This window comes from Glycine max, chromosome 20, assembly GCF_000004515.6.
Source record: "Glycine max cultivar Williams 82 chromosome 20, Glycine_max_v4.0, whole genome shotgun sequence".
Classification (NCBI taxonomy): Eukaryota; Viridiplantae; Streptophyta; class Magnoliopsida; order Fabales; family Fabaceae; genus Glycine; species Glycine max.
In genome coordinates, this window is record NC_038256.2 from 43375512 (window position 1) to 43399039 (window position 23528).

General features: G+C 29.1%; 4 protein-coding genes across 4 annotated transcripts; all 4 read left to right on the plus strand.

The window, feature by feature from the left end:
• Positions 1–1629: 1629 nt before the first annotated feature.
• Positions 1630–2010, plus strand: LOC102663988 (UDP-glycosyltransferase 79A6). The gene has a single exon (XM_006606861.1). The coding sequence runs from the start codon at positions 1630–1632 to the stop codon at positions 2008–2010; it is 381 nt and encodes a 126-aa protein (XP_006606924.1).
• Positions 2011–4537: 2527 nt separating this feature from the next.
• Positions 4538–5302, plus strand: LOC102664672 (ethylene-responsive transcription factor 2). Its single transcript, XM_006606260.4, has one exon. The coding sequence runs from the start codon at positions 4572–4574 to the stop codon at positions 5085–5087; it is 516 nt and encodes a 171-aa protein (XP_006606323.3). The 5' UTR covers positions 4538–4571; the 3' UTR covers positions 5088–5302.
• A 6598-nt stretch (positions 5303–11900) lies between these two features.
• On the plus strand, positions 11901–12699 carry OLEO1 (oleosin 1). The gene has a single exon (NM_001371924.1). The coding sequence runs from the start codon at positions 11966–11968 to the stop codon at positions 12407–12409; it is 444 nt and encodes a 147-aa protein (NP_001358853.1). The 5' UTR covers positions 11901–11965; the 3' UTR covers positions 12410–12699.
• An 8645-nt stretch (positions 12700–21344) lies between these two features.
• LOC100805238 (uncharacterized) lies at positions 21345–22515 on the plus strand. Its single transcript, XM_003555439.4, has 2 exons — positions 21345–21706; positions 22337–22515. Exons 1-2 carry the CDS (start codon positions 21457–21459, stop codon positions 22513–22515), a joined length of 429 nt encoding a protein of 142 aa, XP_003555487.1. The 5' UTR covers positions 21345–21456.
• Positions 22516–23528: the final 1013 nt, after the last annotated feature.

The following is a 23528-nucleotide window of genomic DNA, read 5'->3' on the forward strand; positions in this document are numbered from 1 at the left end:
CTTCTATTTCTTTTTTTTTTTTTTTTTGGTGAGACCGTGTTAGCCGTCCTCTTTTAACATTTGTTTTATTTTAATGTGATTAAAAATTTAAATATTTTTCTTTTTTGATTTTAATTTTTATAAATTATATTTGTTTTTAAGTTAATATTGTTGTAACATGATAATATCATCAAGTGATAAATAACATAATGATGTCATATGATTTATTTGTTATGTCATTATTTTTTTATATGGAAACTAGTCATAAAGTAAAAAAAAAATCACTTTTTTTCAGGACAAAGAAAAAACATTAAATTATATACTACAAATATATCTAAATCTAAAAATATTTTAAAATTAAGTTAAAATTCATTTGTATTCTATTTTTACCAAAACATGCTTTTTTAAAATTACGTTAAAAAATTTACAAGTAAAAACTCAACTACCCAAAATGGGTCCTAAGTAACTTAATTATGATTTCCAATTTATCAAGTTACATCTCTATGTTCCATAATTTATTCCTGATTTTTCAATATTTTTCTCTTAAAAGAAAATATTAATGTTGAGATTTATTGTGACAATAATTATTAAAGTTATATATATCATTATATTTTTCTTTTTAATGCCAATCAATTAAAACATACTTTAAATAAAATGTTTAAAGCAACTTTTATTAAAATTATTAATTTTATTATATAATAATCTACAATTAGATCATAGTGTAATTTTTGTGTGTGAATCATAATGTGTCAGTTAATTCTAATTAAATTTTTATGAATGTTTATATGTATGCGCTTTGCACGTTTGCAACTAATATAAATTATTTATCTTCAAAAAACAAATATAAATTATTAATTTTAATTGGGTGTAAAATCGACTGAGATGCAGCACCGTATTCAACTATCATGTCACATAACTTTATAGATTTCACCCCAAACAAAAGAAAAAAAAAAGGTTTTTATAATTTAAGTTTAAATATATTTTTAATCTTTTAAATTTAGGTCATTTTTTTCTCTCAAATAAATTTATTTTTTTCAATCCCCCTATCATAAAAAGAAAAATACTTTTCTAGTCTTATACGGTAAAAAATTATAACAAACTATACATCGAAATTGTTAAAAAAATTGTCATGAAAGATTAAAATGAGTATTTTTCCAAACTGAGAAACTAAAAATGATATTTAAATTTTAAAGGTTATAACCAAAAGTAACTCAAATTTAAAAGGTAAAAAACGTATTTAAGTTTATAATTTATATACTAAATGAAAGCGTGGAACGGTGGGTAGAGATGGTTGGTTGGTGCGGAGTCACTTCAACTACCCATTTTGTGAATTAAGGGTTCTATTGTTTTTGAAAAATGATATTTTCTTTCTGCACATGCATTAAATGAAAATGTACATGAGGAAAATTTTAATTATATAAAATAGAGATAAATTGTAATATAAAATATTTTACATGTCCTTGTTGAAAATGATATGCAAACATAAGTTGTATTTATTTTGATTTTTATAAATTACAGATAAAATTTTAGTGAAAAATATCTTAACAAAATTAATTAAAAGTATTAAATACATTTAATTAAATATTTTTAATTATCTAAAAATAAGTATTGCCAAAAGGGTTCTTGGAAAGAGTGAAGAGTAGGGTAGTGATGCACACTGGTTGGTTTCAGCAGAAGCTTGTGCCGAAACACTCTAGGGTGGGGTGCTATGTATGCCATAGTGGCTTTAGTTCAGTGATAGAAGCAATGTTCAATGACTGCCAACTGGTGCTGTTGCCTTTCAAGGGTGACCAGTTTTTCATGGCCAAGGATTTGGAGGCAGGGGTAGAGGTGAATAGGGGTGATGAAGATGGGTTCTTTCACAAAGAGGATATATTGGAGGCATTGAAAACTATCATTGTGAAGGATAGCAAAGAACCAGGGAAGCACACAAGAGAAAACCACATGAAATGGTGCAAGTTTTTGTCAAATAAGGAAATTCAGAACAAATTCATCACAGGTCTTGCTGCCCAGTTGAAGTCCATGGCTTAGCTAGGATTCGGATTTCTTGGACTAGAAGCTATCATTTAAAATCTAAATCTTCACATTTCCTTAGTGTGACTCTTAATTCCGATGGAAAATAAAGCCCAAGACTAAAATCTCTCTATTAAAATCGTCAGATTTTCATGTATCAATTCTGTTTTGTGTGATATGTCTGTTATTCTGGTGTTTTTGTTTTCCTTTGTAGATTTTAATTTCTGTTTCCTTTAATGTAATAAGAACAATTAATGCAAATTTTTTTCTCAAGATGCACCTCAAAAAAGTTTTAAGATAATGATTAATGCTATGCAGTGGTAAAATTTTTAATAAACCTTATAAAATATCAAATGACCTCCAAAACAAATTAGTCAAATTATCAAGATGTTTTAAGGAATACCTGAATCTATAGAGCTTGATTAACACACAGCAGAATCTTGTAACGGTCATGAACAATTGGTTTAATGATCTTCCTCAATCAAATCACTTTCTTCCTTTGTGGGACCTTCATTTTCTCTTGAGATGGAGAGAGAAGAAATTGTTTCTTGATTTAACAGTCTAATAGACTCATTAAATTATATCACTTTATATTTAACTTATCTAAATATAAATAACTAACATAAATATTATAATATAATATGTAGTCTATATTAATTAATTAAGAGTTATAAAATTTCTAACATGCAGTTCTATTCTCTTGAGGATCCTATGGTTATTTCTATTGATCTTTGGATTGTTGCATCAAGAGAATTTTGTTGCATGCATGACTTGCTACTTCATGTAAGACCTCATAGACTTTGAGTGCATTTGTTGTGCAAATTATACTACGTCATTGTTCTAGCTAAAGATACAAATAACTGGACAAGGAAACAGTTGAAAGAAACGATTAAAAGAATTGAATGACCAAGAATGACTCTGGGAAGTAATGATGAAAACAAATATGGACGTTAAAAGTGCATGAAATGTTTGTACGATTAGATACATATGGAAAATTACGGTAATGAATTACACAGATTAAGGCTTTTACAGGGGAATTAGAATACTATTTGTTCTCTTGAAATACCTACAAGCAAATATTCCTTGGGAAATCCATAATAACTTTAATCCCTGTTGATCCATAAATTAAATCAGCACAGGAAATCGCACACGCTTCCTTATGTTACTCTGTTTTTCTTCTTAAAAAACAAGAGATTGAAGTCAGCACATGCTAAATTCATATATTAGACGATAAAAGAATTATTATCAAATAATTTCAAATCATGATGCATATGCATGCAAATGCATGCAAATTAGAACATTCATTTCATATATAAACTTAATTTTAGATATTTAATATCTTTCTCTTCAAATGAAATCTATTTGTAATTATATTTTAATGATGAGATTTAGAATGTGAGTTTAGATAACTCAATCTCAAAAACTAATTTGTTAAGTAAAAATTACTTATATATTTTAATTTGATTTCTTTACGGGGATGTGTAACATATATAACACATGATGTTTTTCTTTATATTTGTTGAATAATAATGTTAAGTGCATTCCAAATAAATAACATTGATATAGTGCCTTGGAGTCTTAAGACTAGATGGAAAAGCTGTTTGAGACTTACCATCTTTATAGATTTTTTTATTGGTCATATTTTTCGTGAGGGAACAATTTTGCATATTCCTTAGCCTCTCATGCTTCTCTCATGTGATTTTGTTTTTTGTGGGATAGTTGTCCTGTTTTAGTTCAAAACTTTGTTTTTAAATAATAGGAATGCTCGTCCTAACTTTAGATTCAGATAGATCTTCTATTGCTTGTTTCATGGGTTTAGTTTGGTCCCCCATATATTTTTTTCTCTGATTTTTTTTCATTAATATTTTTCTTGTTCCATGGGTTTGGTGAAGTTAGTCTGAATTCTTGAGTTTAAGTAAATTTTGTTTCGTATTCTCCTAAAAAAATCATCATACAATTTCAAATAATGGTAAATATGTGTAAATTAGAACAGTCATATAACATATAAAAGCAATTCTAGATATTTAATACCTTTCTCTTATTCAATTATTCCAATCATTTATTTAATTTTTATATTACTTAGTAAAAGCCATCAATTTAGACATAATTAATGGAAACTACGAATAGTATGTTGATGCAATAATGGCGTAAACCACACACCCATGACACAACTTTTCAGTTTTCACACATCATGCTGTCTTGGCCCATTTTCCTTCTTTAAAATCCCAAATAACGTAATTAACAAAATGTCTTTAATTACTTAAGAATACATATGTATAATGAAAGAAAATATAAAAAATTAAGTTATGAGTTTAACTTATGGTTAATTAATGGTGAGACGTCAATTATTTTTCTTTTACTTATGGTTAACTACTATATATGGAACGTTCAATACAAACCTCTCTAGCAAGGTAACCAGGTGGTTTTTCCGCATAAGTTACGTCATCTGTAAATAATATTCAAAACGACTATTTTTTTTCTAATACAGTGCACCTCAATATGTGACCTAAGTTTACTGCTTCTCCACACTATAAAACCCTCTCAATCGGCCTTTATTTTTTCTCAAACTAAAAAGCAAAATGAACGGTGTCGGTGTAGCTGAGCAATGGAGCGACGTGCCGTTTAGGATGGACGACGCGGACGACATGATCATCTTCAACTCCCTCTGCGACGCCGTTTCACACGGTTGGTCTTTGTCCGATTCCACCACACCAAAACCAGAAAACGACGCCGCGGATCAGAGACCAGCTCACGAAATAAGTTACTCCGATTGCCAGAACGACGATTCCAAAGCTGCCGTTTTGGCGCAGAAGAAGAACATGGGAACGTGCTACAGAGGAGTGAGGCAAAGACCATGGGGAAAGTTCACGGCCGAGATTCGCGACCCGGCTCGGAACGGCGCGAGGGCGTGGCTTGGCACTTATCAAACGGCTGAGGATGCGGCTTTGGCTTATGATCGAGCCGCGTTCAAGCTACGCGGCTCGAAGGCTTTGCTGAACTTTCCGCACCGAATAAACTTCAACGAGCCGCCGCCGGTGAGAGTCACGGCCAAGAAACGGAAAGTTCCGGCTTCGGTGAAGCTGAGTCGAAGTTGAGGATGTGTAAGACTGTACGTACGTGTTTCGGTGTTTGAATGTTTGATGCATTGCATACTGGTATTTGCTAGATGGAGACTTGGAGAGTAACTGTTGGTTGGTTAGGATTAATGGTGTTTAGGTTTATTAAAATGAGAAAGATGAAGAAAAGATAAAAAAAAAATAATGTAAGTTGCAATGAATAATGCAAAGATATGGAAGAGTTATATTGGTAATATAGCTTTGTTTATTGAGTGTTTATCATGTAAATATTTATTTTGAGTTATTTTTATAATTGAAAAATAATTAAATTATTTTTATATAAGTTATAGATTATGTTTGACAAAATTAACTTAAAGTTGTTGAAAATTGAAAGTTGAAAAGATAAATTATTAAATTATAAGTGTATAATAAAATTAATTGTTAAAATAACTGAAAAATATAAAATAATAAAAAAATAATAAATATATAGAGAATAAAATGAAAAAAATATAAAAGTTAAAAATTATATGCTAATATTTTAAAAAATATTCCTTCAAGTAGTGTTTTAATAAAGTTAGAAGTTATTAAAAAAAATTATTTACCAACAAACAAACAGTTAATAAAAAAATTAAATTGTCTTGTCAAAAATAACGATTAACTTTTTTTTCATAAATTATCTTCTTGAACATTAGCATTATTGAGTTTGAAACATTTAAGTCTCAATTTTTTTGAATTATATATATATATATATATATATATATATATATATATATATATATAATTCAACACATAATATAAGTATTCAAGATAATATCATTTATCATATATCTATTATTCAAATAATTATCTTATATTGTAAGTGCATAGATATTAATTTTTTTAACTGATTTGTCATGATAAATAATTAACACAGAATATAGAAAATCAACAAATGAATCGGTTAAAAAGATAGAGTCAGTTAGAAATTTAACTAGGATAATTAGCTCTCTATATAAGAGGTTTCATTGTGTAATTCTCATCTTTTTCAATCAATTCAATATGTTATGACATTAGTATTAATATGTTCTTTATCTATCATGCATTTTATCTTCATCCCTTTGATCATGAATTCGTAACAATAATATCTATTAATTGTATAATGCATGATTAATTGATTGATAATCTAAAAGTAATTATTAAATCACATTGGTGGATTAAAAATAAATCGATATTAAAAGGTTTTTTACCTTTAAAAAATGTTTTTAAAGAAAATTCCTTATTAAAAGTTGTTCATTATAAGAGTGAACAAAAAGAAAATCATGACGCCATCTTAATTTTATTGGCACCAATAAAGGATGACAAAATGGACATTTTATTCCACTTCTCATTTCCTCGAAATTTTAAACAATTAAGCTTGACCCGTAAGTAATGTTAGTGAAATTCATGAAATGTTAATGTGAAGAATAATATAAAACTGAGCCAATTATGGAAGAATGGTAGCTGTGATATTCCATAATTCTTCGAAAACCATTCTATCTGAAGCCAAAAATGAAATCAAGCTTGACTTGGACTTGGACTGATAGCCCGAAATAACATTTCATTTTACAGAGTCAATGGAATATGGAATAAATGGACGACTTTATATTTCCATCCATAGGAAAGATTTTCCAGCCCACCGCAGCTGTCCTTTTATTCATTTTTTTTCCTCTCCTGCGTCAAAACAAGTATCACAACATAAAAAAAAAAATATTTCAAAATAATTATTACATCTTATTTTTTAATGTAATATTAATTATTTTTAATACTAATATTTTTAATAAGTATCATTTTAATTTTTAAATGAAATATTAATATTAAAGTTAATTTTATAAAATTATTACTTTTTTTATTTTTGTAAAATAATCTAGAATGAGACATATTTTAGAAACAGAAGAAATATACGAATAATATTGACACAGTAGTTATATCTTGTTTCTCTTAATCAAGTGGTCTAATTTTAATTATGATTAATTCTTAAAAATGAAATATGTTAAAAAAAAATATTCACCACCTTATGTCTATTCATTCTAAAATAAAAAGATTGTCTACAATTTGACATCATACAAGTCAGTCTATTCATATATCTCTGAATGTGAATACGTAGCCGTTTTACCTGGCATACGATGTTGGGCGGGGAAAAATAGACCGGTTGACAGATTTTTTTCCTCAATTTGAAAAAAAAAAAATACTAGTAACAAACAAATTTGTTTAAGTAAAAATAAATACTGAATCAAAATGTAACACAAATATTATTTTTTAGTATTACTATTATAATAATTTTTATAATGTATTGAAATAATATATTTATTTACCTTTTAAATATTAAGTAGGTGTTTTAGAATTCTTAACAAAATTTTTAAATAACTCATCATTAATGTTACATTATACTTTAAAAATATATTTATATTATATAAATAAGTTAGATTTAACTCTTATAAATCTTATTTTTTATATATTCAGGTCTGATGTCAATAGCATCAGTTTTAATTTTTTGTAGTTTACAATTTATTTTATGTACAATATTTTTTTTCCTATTGATCTATCAGCTAATTAGCATATTTCGGGATAATTTATAAGAAAATTCAATATGAATTAAGCTATAGACCAGGTCAAACTTTTTTAAAAGGTTAGATTAGGTAAAAAAAAAAAAAAAAAACTGTAACAAATAACAATCTAAACATGAACCTTAATTTTTTTGTTTTTTTAATGGAATTTATTTTTGTTAAGAATATAACTATGTTTAATATAATCTATTTCTACTCCCTATATGCTATTTGATTAAAATTAAATATTACAATTCTTTTGGATATTAAAATTTTAACTTGATAAATTATGTAATAAAAGGCAATATAAATTACTGAGGCGTTAATTTTAATTGAAGAATAATATTCAAATCGAAATAGGATCCTATTCAGTTTAAAAATAAACTGCAGGATGTGCAGTTATAAATATAACTCTTAAAATTTATTAAAGTAAATTTTAATAGATAAAAATACTATTTAATAACTTAAACTAGATTAAAAAATTGGAGGGGGAATTTTTTAATTATATTAATAATACTATTAATTTGATATTATTGAAAAAATCTAAAATTAATTCAAACTTCAATAATATAAAACTTATTTATTAATAAGAAATAATATAAAATAGTTAAATGTGACTAATTTTCAATATAACTATAAAATTAATTTTGACAATAATATTCTATTGAAATCAAAGTAGTTTGTATAACAAATGAAACTACATAAAAAACCCAAAAAAAATATTTTTATAAAAAATAACTCACATTATTTCATTATAATCAATTCTATGAAGATCATTAATTTAATATTTTGTAAAAAAAAATATTGAAACAAAATTAAGTGAATGAATGAAAAATGTAAATGTAATATCACATACTTAACATTAAAAGTCATTATAATTGTTATATTCACATTAGTTTATATTAAATTTGATCAGATATCACATTTATTATCTGATAAAATAGTTTTCAAGAAAAAATATTTTTAACAAATTTTAAACAATGAAAGTTAATAAATATGAATTTAATTATTTTAAATATATTCTCAATTTCAATCATACATTTATAACATCATTTAAAATTTTATAACAATTTGAAAATAATTAAAATTACTTAATTTGGAATGACTAATTTACACATAATTATTTTGAGTTTCAAAAAAGTATTTATAATATTCGTAAAGTTTAAAATTTGATTATATATATTTATAAATTTCCTAATAAATTTTTATCTTTTTATTAGTTTATTTTTTATGTACAAACTCTAAGTACACTCACCCATTTATTTTTTTCAAATCCCTTCTTCACCAAATTTGTTTGTTGACGACAACAATTATTTATTTAGAAGTAAAGAGAAAATAAAAATATATAAATAAAGAAAAGTAACAATAAAAAATTGACTTAATACATTAGTTTATAACATGGACTTTTAAGAAATAATATTGTGTCTAAAAATTTATTATTTTACTTTTAAAAGTGTGTACGGTTTATAATTTTATTATAAAATCATAAATTGACTCGAAAAGTATAGGTCGAATTGTCTTGTCACTTTATAAATAATTGTAGTCAAACAATGTAGCTCAAATTAATCTTTTTTTATTGAAAAAATCATCGTCATATCTAATTAATTTAATATATATATCAATCTTTACGGGAACAAATTTTCTAACCTAACATCAATCAATCAAATATCTTAATTTAATATTCAAAATATGCACTAAAATAATATCAATAAATTTTAATAATAACTTTAATTAAAATATTTTATTCATGCCATAAATAAATATTTTATTCATGTGGAAACTGCATACTATATATAAAGTCAATAAATAAGAATAAGTCATGAAATGATTGGTCCACATAAATAAAATAAGTTGAATAAAAATTGTTATGAAATAATAATATTACGTGTTATGAAATCTTCTTGTCCTTACTCTTTTATTTATTGGGCTGAATCTCAATAAATAAAAATAATTGTTATTTCTACTCCTCCTTCATATTAATTCATTTCCCTTTTTCATTTTTTATTACTAAAGTACCCTACTAAACACATTGACGTCTCTTTCTTCTTCGTGTAATTCTTCTGGAAGAAAAAGAAAAAAAGCACACTCCCCATCCTTCTATCCTAATTAAACAGTGGAACCCCTTTCTTTCTCTTCTTTTCTCCGATGAGGAGGCACGATCTCTGATTGTAACCCTCCTGCATCAACTTTCCAAACCAAAATTCCTCTTCTCCATCTCCTTGGACCAAGGCAAAACTTCAAGGATTGGATAGATCAGCGCAGCACACTAATTCCAAGTAGCACAAATTAGATCCAACAACATGCGAAGCAAACAACTGGAGTCGCTAATTGAATTCCAAAAACTATAGTGTAATTGTGATGCAATTTCAAACAATTGATCGCGAATTGAACAGGTTGTTGGAGGTTGATCGAGTGGCATGGAAGGGGAGTGTGTTGTTCAGGAAAAGTGATACGAAGGGGGAGGGTGTATAATAACTTTTTTATGGAAAACTTTTTTTTATGAAATTTTGAAGGAAAACTTTAATATTGTACTTAATGGAGCAAAATAAATTAAATAATAGCGGTGCCGCTAATGGTTATGAAATTAGTTGCTTAATTGTAATTACGGTTAGTTGAATGCGCAAGTTATTTCCTTTTGTTGAATAATTATGTAAATAAACAATTAAAAATATACCTATCCAAAGAGAAGTTTGACCACTTGTTCCACTTGTTCTTGCAGTGTGATTTTCTATTCAGGAGGTGGTTGGGTTTTGCTATGGTGCAGCACAATGAAGTTCAGCAGCATTATTTGCAACATGGTCTTCTGTTTCGGGGTAAGAAATTTCGTAGGTTTCCTTATTTGTTTTGGCACGCTCTATGAAGCACAATTACATCTTTCTTGTTCAAAGTGTCTTTATGTCCGACATATTTCTAATACCAGCATATTCAATACTGTTCGATATTTATCTGACATTTTATTGAATTTTTTTTTTACGTAAACACTCAAACTATCACCTTTACATAATTAATACACTTAAAAAATATAAAATATTAATTTTAAAAAATAAAATATATCATCAATTTACATATTTTGTTCTATATTATTCATGTTTTATTTAATTAAAATCTTTTTGTTTGTTAGTGTCTTATATTTTAAATATTAACCATATTGAAATATTTGTGTGGTGTTCGATATCGGTATCATAGTCGGTGCTTCACAGGGCATGCTATTTGCGAGTGTCTATGGACTATGGTTGCTGCGGAATAAAGTGGTTTTCCAAAATGTGATTTCGGATGTGTATGGTATGCTGTCGCACATCCGACGTATTTCTTGGATTTGGCTATACAGGGTCCCCTTCTCTGGTAGTGGTGGTGTAGTGTTTGGAAACTGGTGTATTTGTCCCCTGGATTGCTTACGGTGTGTATGTTAGAGACCCTATTATGCTCCTTTATTACGATCTGATGTAATCTTTATTGTATTTGGGTCACATTTTATGGCTCTTAATAATAGTATTTGATTTTAATTTTCAGAAAGAAAAAAAAACAAAATAGTGTGTATAAAATTATTATAAACTTTTAGTATATATATATATATATATGATTCTTACTTATAAAAAAATAATTACACCAATAAATTCATCCTCAAATATTACGTTATGAAATCAGAGCTATTTTAGTTATGCATATGCAAATGTCTTAATTTTTTTTTCTTAACCTATTTTTTTTATTTGCTCTTCTATATAAAATCACTCTAATAAGATTGTCTTCGCTGGAGTTTACCTGTAACTTATACCAAAAATTATAAAATCGCTCTAAGGGAAGATATGAGTATGACTGATCCCTTGTTATATTCATGCAAATTATATGGTGTGTTCGTTCTGATATAAATCGATAACGTTTAGTGGATATAATTGTTAGAGAAAGTAGAAGCCTTATCTTATCTTGGTATGTTAAAACGGTTTTATTACATTTTCTATCATTGCAATTAATCATTAAACAAAAACAGAAAATCCTAGCACATAACATATATATGAACATAACCATAGAAGAGCGGCACGTACATATGTTGGCCTAGGATCGTTGTTAAGTGTTAACGCTGGTCCAAAACATGCAACAAACAACAACCAAGAAAAAAAAAAAAAAGGTACGTACAAAAAACCTAACGTGTCATCAAACACATGCATGGGTTTTGCATGCAAGCCTTGCATGAAAAGCTTGCCAACACGTGCCAAACCACCTCCTCAGGTGTTGCCACCCAAGCCTCCACTCACCAATTTCTCCATTTATACCCTCATTACCACCACCTTAAACCCTACCACATTAATTACTCACTCTTCACTCAAAACTCTTGTCTTTCATTTTGATAATTCCCACACTATGGCTGAGCTTCACTACCAACAACAACACCAATACCCTCACCGATACCCTAATGATCCATACGAACAACAAACTAGCTACTCCACTCAGGTCGTCAAGGCGGCCACCGCCGTCACCGCGGGCGGCTCCCTCTTGATCCTCGCCTCGTTGATCCTTGCCGGCACCATCATCGCCCTCACCATCGTCACACCACCGCTCGTCATCTTCAGTCCGGTTCTCGTCCCCGCGGTGATCACCGTCGCGCTGCTGAGCCTGGGGTTCCTTGCCTCCGGCGGGTTCGGTGTGGCGGCGATCACGGTGCTGGCGTGGATCTACAGGTACGTCACCGGGAAGTACCCACCTGGCGCGGATCAGTTGGACAGCGCGCCTCACAAGATCATGGACAAGGCGCGTGAGATCAAGGACTATGGACAGCAGCAAATCAGTGGGGTGCAGGCTTCTTAATCGTGTGCACGCACGCACCCGATCAAATCCATCTCGTGGATTTCTCTCTTTGTCTAGTTAGTTATATTTACGATTTATGAATGAATGAATGCAGGAATGAGCGTTAAAGTTGAATTTGAATCTCCTCTTTTCTTTGTATTTTCGTTTATTGTGGGTGTTCGATCATCATCACTTGTTGTAGTTGTAATGTCTTAATTTTGTGTGCATGCTGCGACTATTCAAGGACGATCCATTTGTGTATTTATTCTAGTTTTTTCTTTCCATTTTTATGAATCGGTTTGCTTGTTTTCTAATATTTTTTATGTCTGCCCCTTTAATTTTCCCATATGCATGTTTGAAAAGACTAAAATACTTGATTCACCATAAAAACAGGTATTTTAAATGAGATTAATTTATAATTCGGACTTCGAATCTTGAAGTGATGCTCATGATCTATCACGTTCTTCTACGACATAGTAGAATCTTCCCTAATTATTTATCAGCGAGAAATAGTTTTCTGTGAAATTTTAGTTTGATGAATTACTTTGTATCTTTATATTAATTACAAACGTATTACAAAGGGTTGGCAGGGTCCATTATTTTTATTTCCAAAACCCATTAAAAGTGCTGACCCTTATATTATTCCTCTTATGATGCTCGTTTCATGAAAAAGCTTAAAAAAATGAAGTGTAACAACAGTGTATCTATCCTGTTTTAGAACTTGCGTGTCAAGAAATCTCTCTTTTTTTTTAAAATGTTTTATGAAGTTTTTCCATCTCACGAGCGTTGGTTCGTATATAAAAAACTCCTTAAACTTAAGGAGTAATATTTATCCTTACCCTCGTCTTTAGATACAAGCGGTACGATATTATAAATTGTCTTTCGAATCACTACGACAGACTAAACTTAAATATACACGAGTTTTGGGAATTGTGTCCCATCAGTATCACTGAACCAAGCTAATCTCAATCAAAAACCTAATTAAAAAAATTAAGCCCTTGTCATAGCTAAAATGACTAGTCTAATTTTCGATGTTCCTATATTATGTAAGGTTTTTGCCTATATCTCTTGTCAGCCATGTCATACATATATAATGTGAAAGAAAAAGGTATATATAGACATATAGAATTAGAAATCGAATCCTTTGCCCACCCTTCCATTTGTCCCTGCTGCTTAGACCATTGTTCTAAGTGATATACTACTAAAATAATTGGTGGATTCCTCTCACTTGTGGTTGGGTGAGATTTGACACAGATGGCTCGGCCAAAGGTGAAAGGAGTGCGGCAGATTGTGGTCCTTTGCCCTCCCCCCCTTGCATTTGTCCCTTGCTTAGACCATTGTTCCAAATGATGTACTACTAAAATAATTGGTGGATTCCTCCCGCTTGGGGATGGGTGAGATTGAACACAGATGGCTAGGCCAAAGGTGGAAGGAGTGCGGCAGATTGTAGTGGCCTCAGAGCTGGTCCAAAATGTACCACAACTAAAGCTTAAACTTTATGTTCATCAACAATAAAAAAAAAAAAAACTTTTCTTATTAGTTTTGTTGTGAAACTGAGGAACTCAAATCTATGGATTTTTTTTTCACTTACATTCTACTTAATCTTCTTTACAAATATGACATTTCATCTCTTATTTGTACTCTTTACACCACTATAACATGTTATATGAGACTTATTGTTTAACCTTCATGCATGGATTCACTCATCACTGCTGGAGGTAAGCATTGAAAGATTTTCACCAATGAATTGTAATTAATGAGTTAAGTGAATTTGATATTATATTTTTATTCAAAATTTTGAAAATCAAATTTATGAGTAATTGTAATTAATGAGTTAAGTGAATTTGATATTATATTTTTATTCAAAATTTTGAGAATCAAATTTATGAGTTTTTGTTACGTATATAGTGTTAAATTTTTATATTTTTATTAAATGTAAGACTTCATCTTACATTTAAATTCCAACAAATTTTTATAAAAAATTAAAAGATAACGTACATTAACAAATCCAACAATTTTTTATAAAAAATTAAAAGATAACGTACATTAACAAAAAGGTTCAATATATAGCTTTATCATTTACCATAAAAAGAGTCATTCTATCGGTCTTGAAAAATCAAAACAAAAGAGAAAAATGCGTAAGATCCCAAGAGCTCTGTGCTCCTTTCTTCTAAGAGTGACAACATCTCATAAAACAAACCCATGAGCAAATTTTTTCCATTCCAAAAGAACATGTATGGGAAAGGATATGCCACTATAAATGTCAGCATATGTTGAAACTGTTAAACCAACTGAATCATACTCTATCTAAAAGGGAACAACTCCATGGTGATCTTTCATGGTTCTCTTGATTTGATTTATTATTTCAGGTTTTACTACTCTTTTGAATTTTGATTCATTATGGAGGATTTCTTGTGATTTTACATGTAACTCACTTGATGAAATTCTTCCTTTTAATATTTTCATGTTAATTGGCTAAAACAACCATATGCATACCAGAGGCGAAAACCAAGAGACAATATATGATGGAGGTAACTTTCCCCAGCTAACTTTTCATATTCGGGAAGCATGAAGTTTACTTCAAGTTCAGTATTCCCCTTCCCATCAATTCCAGAGAGACCTTTATATGAGAATATCTGACCAACATGATACCTTTGTGCCTTTTTATAAGTTAAAACAAAAAGTATTACACAGCAGAAAATGTTACTAGAATAAGGCACTATACGATAAGAAACTAGCAAGTGTAAGGAATAAAAAATGCTAATTAAGCATAAGAGAAACTATTCCTACCCTTCGAGCTGCCATATTAGGGTCCAGCCTTCCCAGACAGATACACAAAGGAAACAAAGACCGATATTCATCTTCTTTCCATGACAACGAAGCCGTCAATAGCCTACATATTCAAATGAGTATCTCATTGCCATCTCAAAATTGATATTTATACTGAACTGCAATCAGAGAAAATAAGGCAATGGCAGAATGAAAACAATGACTTCAAATCCCTAGAAATTACCAAATTCAGCCTTATCTGAAGAAAAAGATGCCATTTGAATTAAGGTAAAAAGAAAATGTATCACAAGGTCTACATAATAGAAACCTCATCTATCTTGAAGCATATCTCAAACTAAACTTGATTGCCAGTTATCTTGATGAGGATGGATGAGGTATGTCTGCAAGAACTTATTTGCATGTCTTTTACATTAGGTGTGCCCTAAAGCTGCCTAGTCCCTCACTATATCAATATTAATTCAATCTTCCCCCATGAATGGAAACAATATTTTGAGATGGATGCATTAATTTAGTCAGTGTCACATGTACAATGCACACAACAAACCACAGCAACAGTATTAATAGGTCATTTTGTTAAAGGCTCAAAGAAACTGGATTAGAAATGCCACACTCGTGGACCAAAACTAGCATGCCAAATTACAAACTAGCAACTTAAACACAGTTATTCAACTGAGCATAGCATATACATCCACATGAGCATATAGCATATAATAAACATAAATCTGTTAAAGAAAAGGGGGTAAACAGGAGAAGGAAGATTATATATAATAGATTTTACCTCTTCTTACGCTTAGCCATTATATTGTAGTCCATACATCTCCGTAGGTATAATGACTATAAGACAGACATGTATATTGTTAGAACAGCATGCGATGATATTATCTTCAGAGACCCGAAATCGGGAGAGTTCAAGAGGTAAAAAAAAAAAAACAAAGGAAGCAATAGGTACTACTAAAGAGAAGTAAATAGTATAAGAAATTCTCCTAAACAACAGATAGAAAAAGAGATAATTTTCAAAAAAAAAAAAATAATGATACCAATAATATCAGCCCTATAACTCATGCAATATATCCCAATTCCCAATATAAGTTATAAATAATCACATAAAACATAATTTACATAGGCAGAAGGAGTACATATCTTTCAGCACAACTCTTAATTATGTTGTAGAGCTCTATAGGCCTGCAATAAACAGCAAAACTCTCTTTCGCAGCAAGCTTCTCTTCCGCAGATAAATGCTCCCAAACAACTTCATTTGTTTGGTTGATCAGTGCTTCTAGAATTTCTGCAGAGGCAATTGATATCAGATCAGCATTTGTTATGTTGCACCCTTTTTTGGGGTGGGGGACTGCAGTAGTTTCCCATGGAAGAGAACTTACGTTTCAGAAGCTACCATTCTTGCTGAAGAAGTCTCAGGTATATCTGACATTGATCTGAACCTTGACATATGCGAAATTTTCAGAAGCAACAAACCTACAATGGAAAACAATGCAACAGATCATCAAAACCATATATTGAAAACATATAGCAACATTTCAGATATAGTGAAATTCCATAACACAATTGAAAGCAATGGTACTATCTAAGATGAAGAATCGAATAAAAAATATCCAAGTATATAGAAGGTTTCTAACTTGAAAAAATAAATAATTAAAATTTATGTAGAGGAATTTGGCACCTCTAAAGTGAGCAATTCACTTTAGAAGGTGAGTAACTAGCCTCAGTTGATATAAAAATTTAATTGTTGATATTTCAACACATTCATAATTTGTTATGCCCGACAATTGATTTTCTCATCAACGATTTGTAAGATTACTCACTCTATATCCTCTAAAGTTAATAACCTACTTTAGAGGAGATGAATTGAAGAGTCATTGAAATTTTTGAAATTGCAATCAACTCCAGTGTCTGCCCAGATTAGGCAGATGACACACATTGGTTGGAACATCAAATGTCTCCCCGCGTGCCATTGCCTGAAAACCAAAAGTGGTTATGTCTATTTGATTGCTTTCAGTTAGAGTTTCCTTGGCATTCATTCACATTTCTATCTAATTTCCGTTCATTAACAGTGAGTGAGTCCATATGAAAGAACCAAAAATGGCATCAAAATCCACCAACTCGGTCCCGATTTAGCAATGCAACCACATGAGAATGTGTTGGGTTGAAGACTTGAATATTGGACAAGAAAACTATAGGCAAAGTTTATACAGAGAAAAAAAAAACATTTTTATGTCCTTGGGACCACAATAACATGTATACTTTACCGAGCCTATGTCGCTCTGATCTATCTTATCTTAACTACTAATAATTTGTCACTAGCATGTTGTTGTAAAACAATTAGTCGCTAGGATAATAGCTAAACAACTTTTTATTTTTCAGATTCATACTTTTGACCATCTAACAACAAAGATTGTGACGGAATATACTTGTCAAACGCTACACTAGAAAGACATCACTAATATGAACCATTTCTTTATTATTTTCATTTTCCACCAGAAATCCCTCGTCTCCTACCTACCTATCCTTTATGTATCCCCGCCACCCTAGCTAATATAATCCTCTGTGCTCAGTGCTCACCATGATCCAAGGCCTACTCCCTTTCATTCTCCCGTGTGTTTATCGTTCAACAAGGTTATGTATTCATTACCTTATCAATTCCTTTATTAATACCCCATTTCATCAATTGTGACTAAAATGAGTTAAATTAATAATAATTAAATATATTCTTAACATTTTTTAATATGTCAAATAATAAACTAGTATAAAATTATAAGAAATGAAGTTGAAGTTGAGTAAAATTTAGTTTCAAAAAAGAAGTTGAGTATTTTTTTTATTCGTAGGAGTCAAAAATAAAAACAATAATAAATGAAGTGAAGACTTTATACTAGGATCCTCATTTATCTCAAATATATTTTTGAATAAAAATAAAACTTCAAAAAACATTGTCATCTTTTTTATTGTTTTTAGCCAATTTTTTTACCTTTTTGTTATTCAATCAAATTCTTGGACTGCCAAAAATAATAACCTAATCATTTTCTTATCGTCAAATACTAATTGTTAGTGTGTTCGTTTTTAATAATAGAGGGAATTGAACCCTAATCTTTCCTTCTCTCTTAACCATTCAATCCACCTTATGTCTTCAACTGCCTAATCAATTATTAATTTTCTTGTTAAATTGTTGACCTAATCGATCTATCAAATTGTCCATCAAATCAATCAATAGATTTTCATAAAATATCTATCTCTATTGAATAAAAACTTCAAGTATAATTATGAGTTGTATCAAACATATGAAATCCATATCCATCCATAATAGAGATACAAAGATTTAAAAATAAAACTCAATCTTTACTAAAAATATTAAAAAGTACCTCGTATGACTCGATATTCAATAATCTTTACAATAACTTAGAATAAATCTCGATCAATTTTTGTAGCTCTCAAGAATTAGGGTTTGTAATTGACGCAAGAGGGTATAAAGAAGTGAAATGGGAGAACCCAATATATACTACTTTGAAATCAATCCAATTAAAATAATATTTATTCCATAAAAAGGGTTATGTTGAAGTAACAAATCACTATTTGACAAATGTAGTCAATTTTATTATTGCACGGTAAAATAACTTAATAGAAGTGGTCTAGGACGTAAAGCTAGTTGGGTCCAATGGGTTAACTTGCTCAAACGAATTGGGTTGATTTATGCAATTCAATCCAACCTGCACAACCCGCCAACCCAATTATTAAACTGAACTAATCAATTTTTCCATTGAACCAATCAATTTTATAAAATATTCATCTTTATCGAATAAAAACTTCATGTATAATCATGATTATGCATTTTTTAATCAAATAGACGAAATCCACATCCACTCATGATGGAGATATAAAGATTTAAAAAAATTCCTACTAAATATTAAATGTTGTTGTGTATGATTTGGTAATGAACTTTCAATGAATCAATTACATGTTGTTTCCATTCAAGATTTGTTAATGACTTAATGGAATCGATTGCTTTAATGATACTCGGGTTGGCACCTCCTAATGATTATGATAGCAAGTTATTTATATCTTAAAATATCTTTGATTCCAGCTGAATGATTCATGAAATATAGTAAGTTATTTATATTTTAAAATACCTTTGATTCATGTATATTGTTATCATGAAGTTCGCACCTATTACACAAAGGTTCATTGCTTAAATGAATCAAAATGCCAAAGTTATATGTTACCTATTTTACACCTATATTTTACAATAGCTTCTATTGGAACTAATTAAGGATATATAAAGTTATAATTAAACCCTTTGTTTAATACTGCTAATATTATGGCAATGACAATGACACAAAGTGTTAGCATCTGTTAGAAGAAAAAAATGCGTAGATTTTATCGTTTGATCTCATAAAATTGAATCACCGATAGCTTGTGTCACCGAATGATTTCATAAAGCTTTTGTTAGCTAATTGAAGAAACTAATTAAGCGAATGATTTTGAATTCTATACATATTATTCATCACCGATATGATTCTCAGATACAGCAGCCACATGTGGTAGAAAATAGAAATTGGATATATTTCATTGGTCTGCATATGTAATCAAACTGGGAAATCCTAATTACGCAATTAGCCAGATACCATGTTATGAAACGCTGCATTTGATGCAGCAAAAACAGGACAAAGGGAGACTATTCATCATCGTTTTAAGGAGTGCTACAAGGCCAGGAGAGTTTGGAGCATGATTCAATTGGATAAGCAGATTCACTTTGCTGTGGAAGACTTTGACCAATGGTTGTATCTCAATGCAACTACAGATTATGGTGCTCTTTTCTGCATATATCTTGCTGGTTTATTCGGAACATGGAAGTCTAGGAATTCGGAAGCGTTTGAAGATAACTCATGTGCAGATTGGTTCATATATAATCAAATCATGACTCTTTTTTATGTTACCAATATTCCTTTTCAGAAAATGACTTAACCCTTTAAAGTGGAGGCTTATCAGAGATCATCTTAGACAATACGTTAGCAGGTTTCTCAGGATCATGTGGTTTTTCAACTAGTTGGCCTGAAATAAGGGAACAGAATGTTACTTGTCAAGAGATTCAAAGCTTGCTATCAATCTCATCTAATTGATTGAAGATATAAAAATTTTACCTTAATAATTTACATTCAACTTTAATATTAATTTTAAAGATAAATTATAATATTGGTCCTTTAATTTTCTAAATTCACAGTTTTGGGCTCACTTATTTTTATTTGTAATATTTAATCATTTAATTTTACAAATTAATAATTTTAATTCATATGTTAGATTATTAATTAATAATTGTGATTAATTTTTTCTTTGAAGGGGTAGAGTTATTAAATTAATTATAAATAATTAAAGATCATTAATTATTAAAAAACTTTAATCAAGAACTAGAATTTGTAAGAGGCACAACAGGGTGTAACGAAGTAAAATGGATTTTTAAATATATATATATATATATATATATATATATATATATATATATATATATATATATTAAGAAAATATTGTAAAAGTACCATAAGAAGTCAAATAAATAAAATAAATACAACAAATGGTATGTGATAAAAAAAATTAAAAAAAAAAAGACTTAAAGACATGTTGTGTGTACGATGTAGCTTTAGATATAAATAGTTTGAGAGAAATGTGCAAATGTATTATAAGTATATGATAACAACTGGCTAATGACAAAATTAAGAATAAGACGATTGTCTTAATTTTATTGGTTATTAGGATTGTTTAATTCAATTTTTTCTTAGAGCCAATTATAAAAAAATCCTTAAAGTACATATAATTAACGATGTTAGCATATAGAAAAAAGTACCAATTAATCATTAGTCTTAAGTGATATGAAACATTAAAAATGTCGAAGTTTAGAGTTTGTTGTTATTTGAACAAATATCAACATGCTAATGGAGTCTAACTATTCTTTTTGTAATTATTTTTGGCAAATTCACATTTAGTTTGTTGGAAGACGCAATAAATAAGGTGATTGAATTGGTAAGAGGGTGTGTGAGTGAAGAGAGCAAAGATTGCCGAACTCATTGAAAGTGGCATCATTCTCGTAGAGACTTTTCTCATCTTTAATTTCTTTATTTTCTTTTTATTTGGAGTTTTTTATTATTATTATTGTGGTGTTGTTTTGATGCACAACAATTTATGACCCTTTGTGTTCCTCTAACTTTTTTCTCTTCATTCCAAATTAATTAACATACAATTTTCTCAACTTGGAGAAAGAAATCAACAAACAAAATAAGATGCATAGGTCTGCAAGCTGGAACAGGTTCTCGGATGATTACTTCAAGCATGCCACGACGAGTTCTCCATCTTCAGGACATAGATCATCTTATTCTATGTTCGATGGCAACAATTTGCCTACATATGACCCCATTGCAGAGTTGGCTAAGAGGGAGAGGGCACGTGTGAAGTTCGCCGAGAATGCAGTGCATGTTATCCCTTTAGTGCTAATTGTTTGTGCCATCATCCTTTGGCTCTTTTCAAATCCAGGTGAATTAATTATATAGAATAACATGAATTAAAGTACTCATTTATTTCTTAAAACAAAATATATATATATATGAGTTTCAAAAGTTGGTTTTTCTTGAATGATATTATTTCATTTTTGATAATGAAGTTATCCAAGTATATACGTTTCTTGACCAAATAATGTCTCTAGAGCTTTTGTATTAAATATCAAAACGAAAAATGGTCAATAAAAAAAATTATACATTTGGCTAAGTCTTTCGATTAAATATAGCTGTCACTTGAGTACGATTATTAGATTTCTTCTGTTGATAAATGACATGATATGTAAATTCTACTATAGCTCATTATTGAGGTTGACACTCTTTCCCGACCTTACAAGGGAGTGTGCATGTCTTCTTGTAATAAACTTTTCACCTCGGCAAACAAAAATAAAATAAAAAGCTGAATTAAACCTGCCAACGCATGAAATAAGATATTATTTGTCATAATTGAATTATTTTTAAAATAAAAAATAAAACTTTTCTCTACATTATAATATTGTATTATTTTTTATTTTATTATATTTTAAGAAAATCAAATGTCGTGTACTTTGTCTTTCTCTTTGAATTATTTGACTGATTAGTTTTATTTTTTCTGGTTTTCGTATAATAGATGTGGGAATCATAGGAGATCCAATAGAAGCAAGAATCGAAGGATTAAGTCTTGAAGGAGAAATTGAAAATGATAGCGACGGTACTCAAATGGGTTTCTTACCTATTGTGACCTCAGAAGAAATATCAACGACAGAATTTGGTGCTGAAAAAGATTCAATAATTCCAAAGAATCTTTAGTGAATGATTTTTGAGTTTATATTCGGAAAGGCTAAAGCTAGTTACCTTAATTAACGTGTATTGAAACTGCTAATGTAATATTCTTTAATTTCTTGAATTATTTCCTAAGGTTTGATCAAAAGAAAACGCAAATTATGCTTTTGGTAATTTTAAACATTTTATTATGCATTGATAAGATTATACGGAATTAATCGTCATCAAAAGTCAAATTTATTTTAGTTTGTAGCCATATATATTTAGTTAATTATGTGTAATTCAGTTTCAGCCTATCATTTTTATATTTATAACTCCTAAATATTGTGAATTATATATCTAGCTATGTTTTTACATGAAATAAACCTCAAGACGTACACAAGAGGTTGGTTTAATATAACATTTCATTTTTTACAAGTTAAAATGTATATAAGTACTTTATAAATTCGGATACCTATACTACTTTGTTTTATTTCAAGTTGAGACACTATTCTATTTTTATTTATTTTATTTTATTTTTATAAAATGTCCTTACATGAAATTCAGTGAGTGGTTAGGTTAAAATACACTACAAGAAAAGCATATATTAAGAAAAGCACTTATCATTTAGAAGGGTTTACTGTATGAATAATAATACTTGAACATCAATTTATTTTAAATACCTCTTATTTCTTTTTATCTTTTTTATCATATCATAAATCTTATAATTAATTACTTATAGTTTTCTATTTTTTTCTCTTTCTCACTGAGTGTTTAATAGTATTGTGAATGTCCATTTATTTTTTGTCTACTTGTATTTAGGGCAGTTTACATATACTTTTGTTTTCTATTTTCATTTTTTTAATTACAAACTTGTTACCTTATTTTTATTTTATTTATTGTTTTCAAATATTTGTATAGAAAATAGAGAAATAAAGTTGTTTACCGTGTTTCCTGTACAAGTTAATTAATTAAAAAATGGTAATTTTGTGATTAAAAAATAAAAATAGAAAATGAAAACAAGAAGCAAAAAATAAACGTTCCTTACATTTTCTGATTTT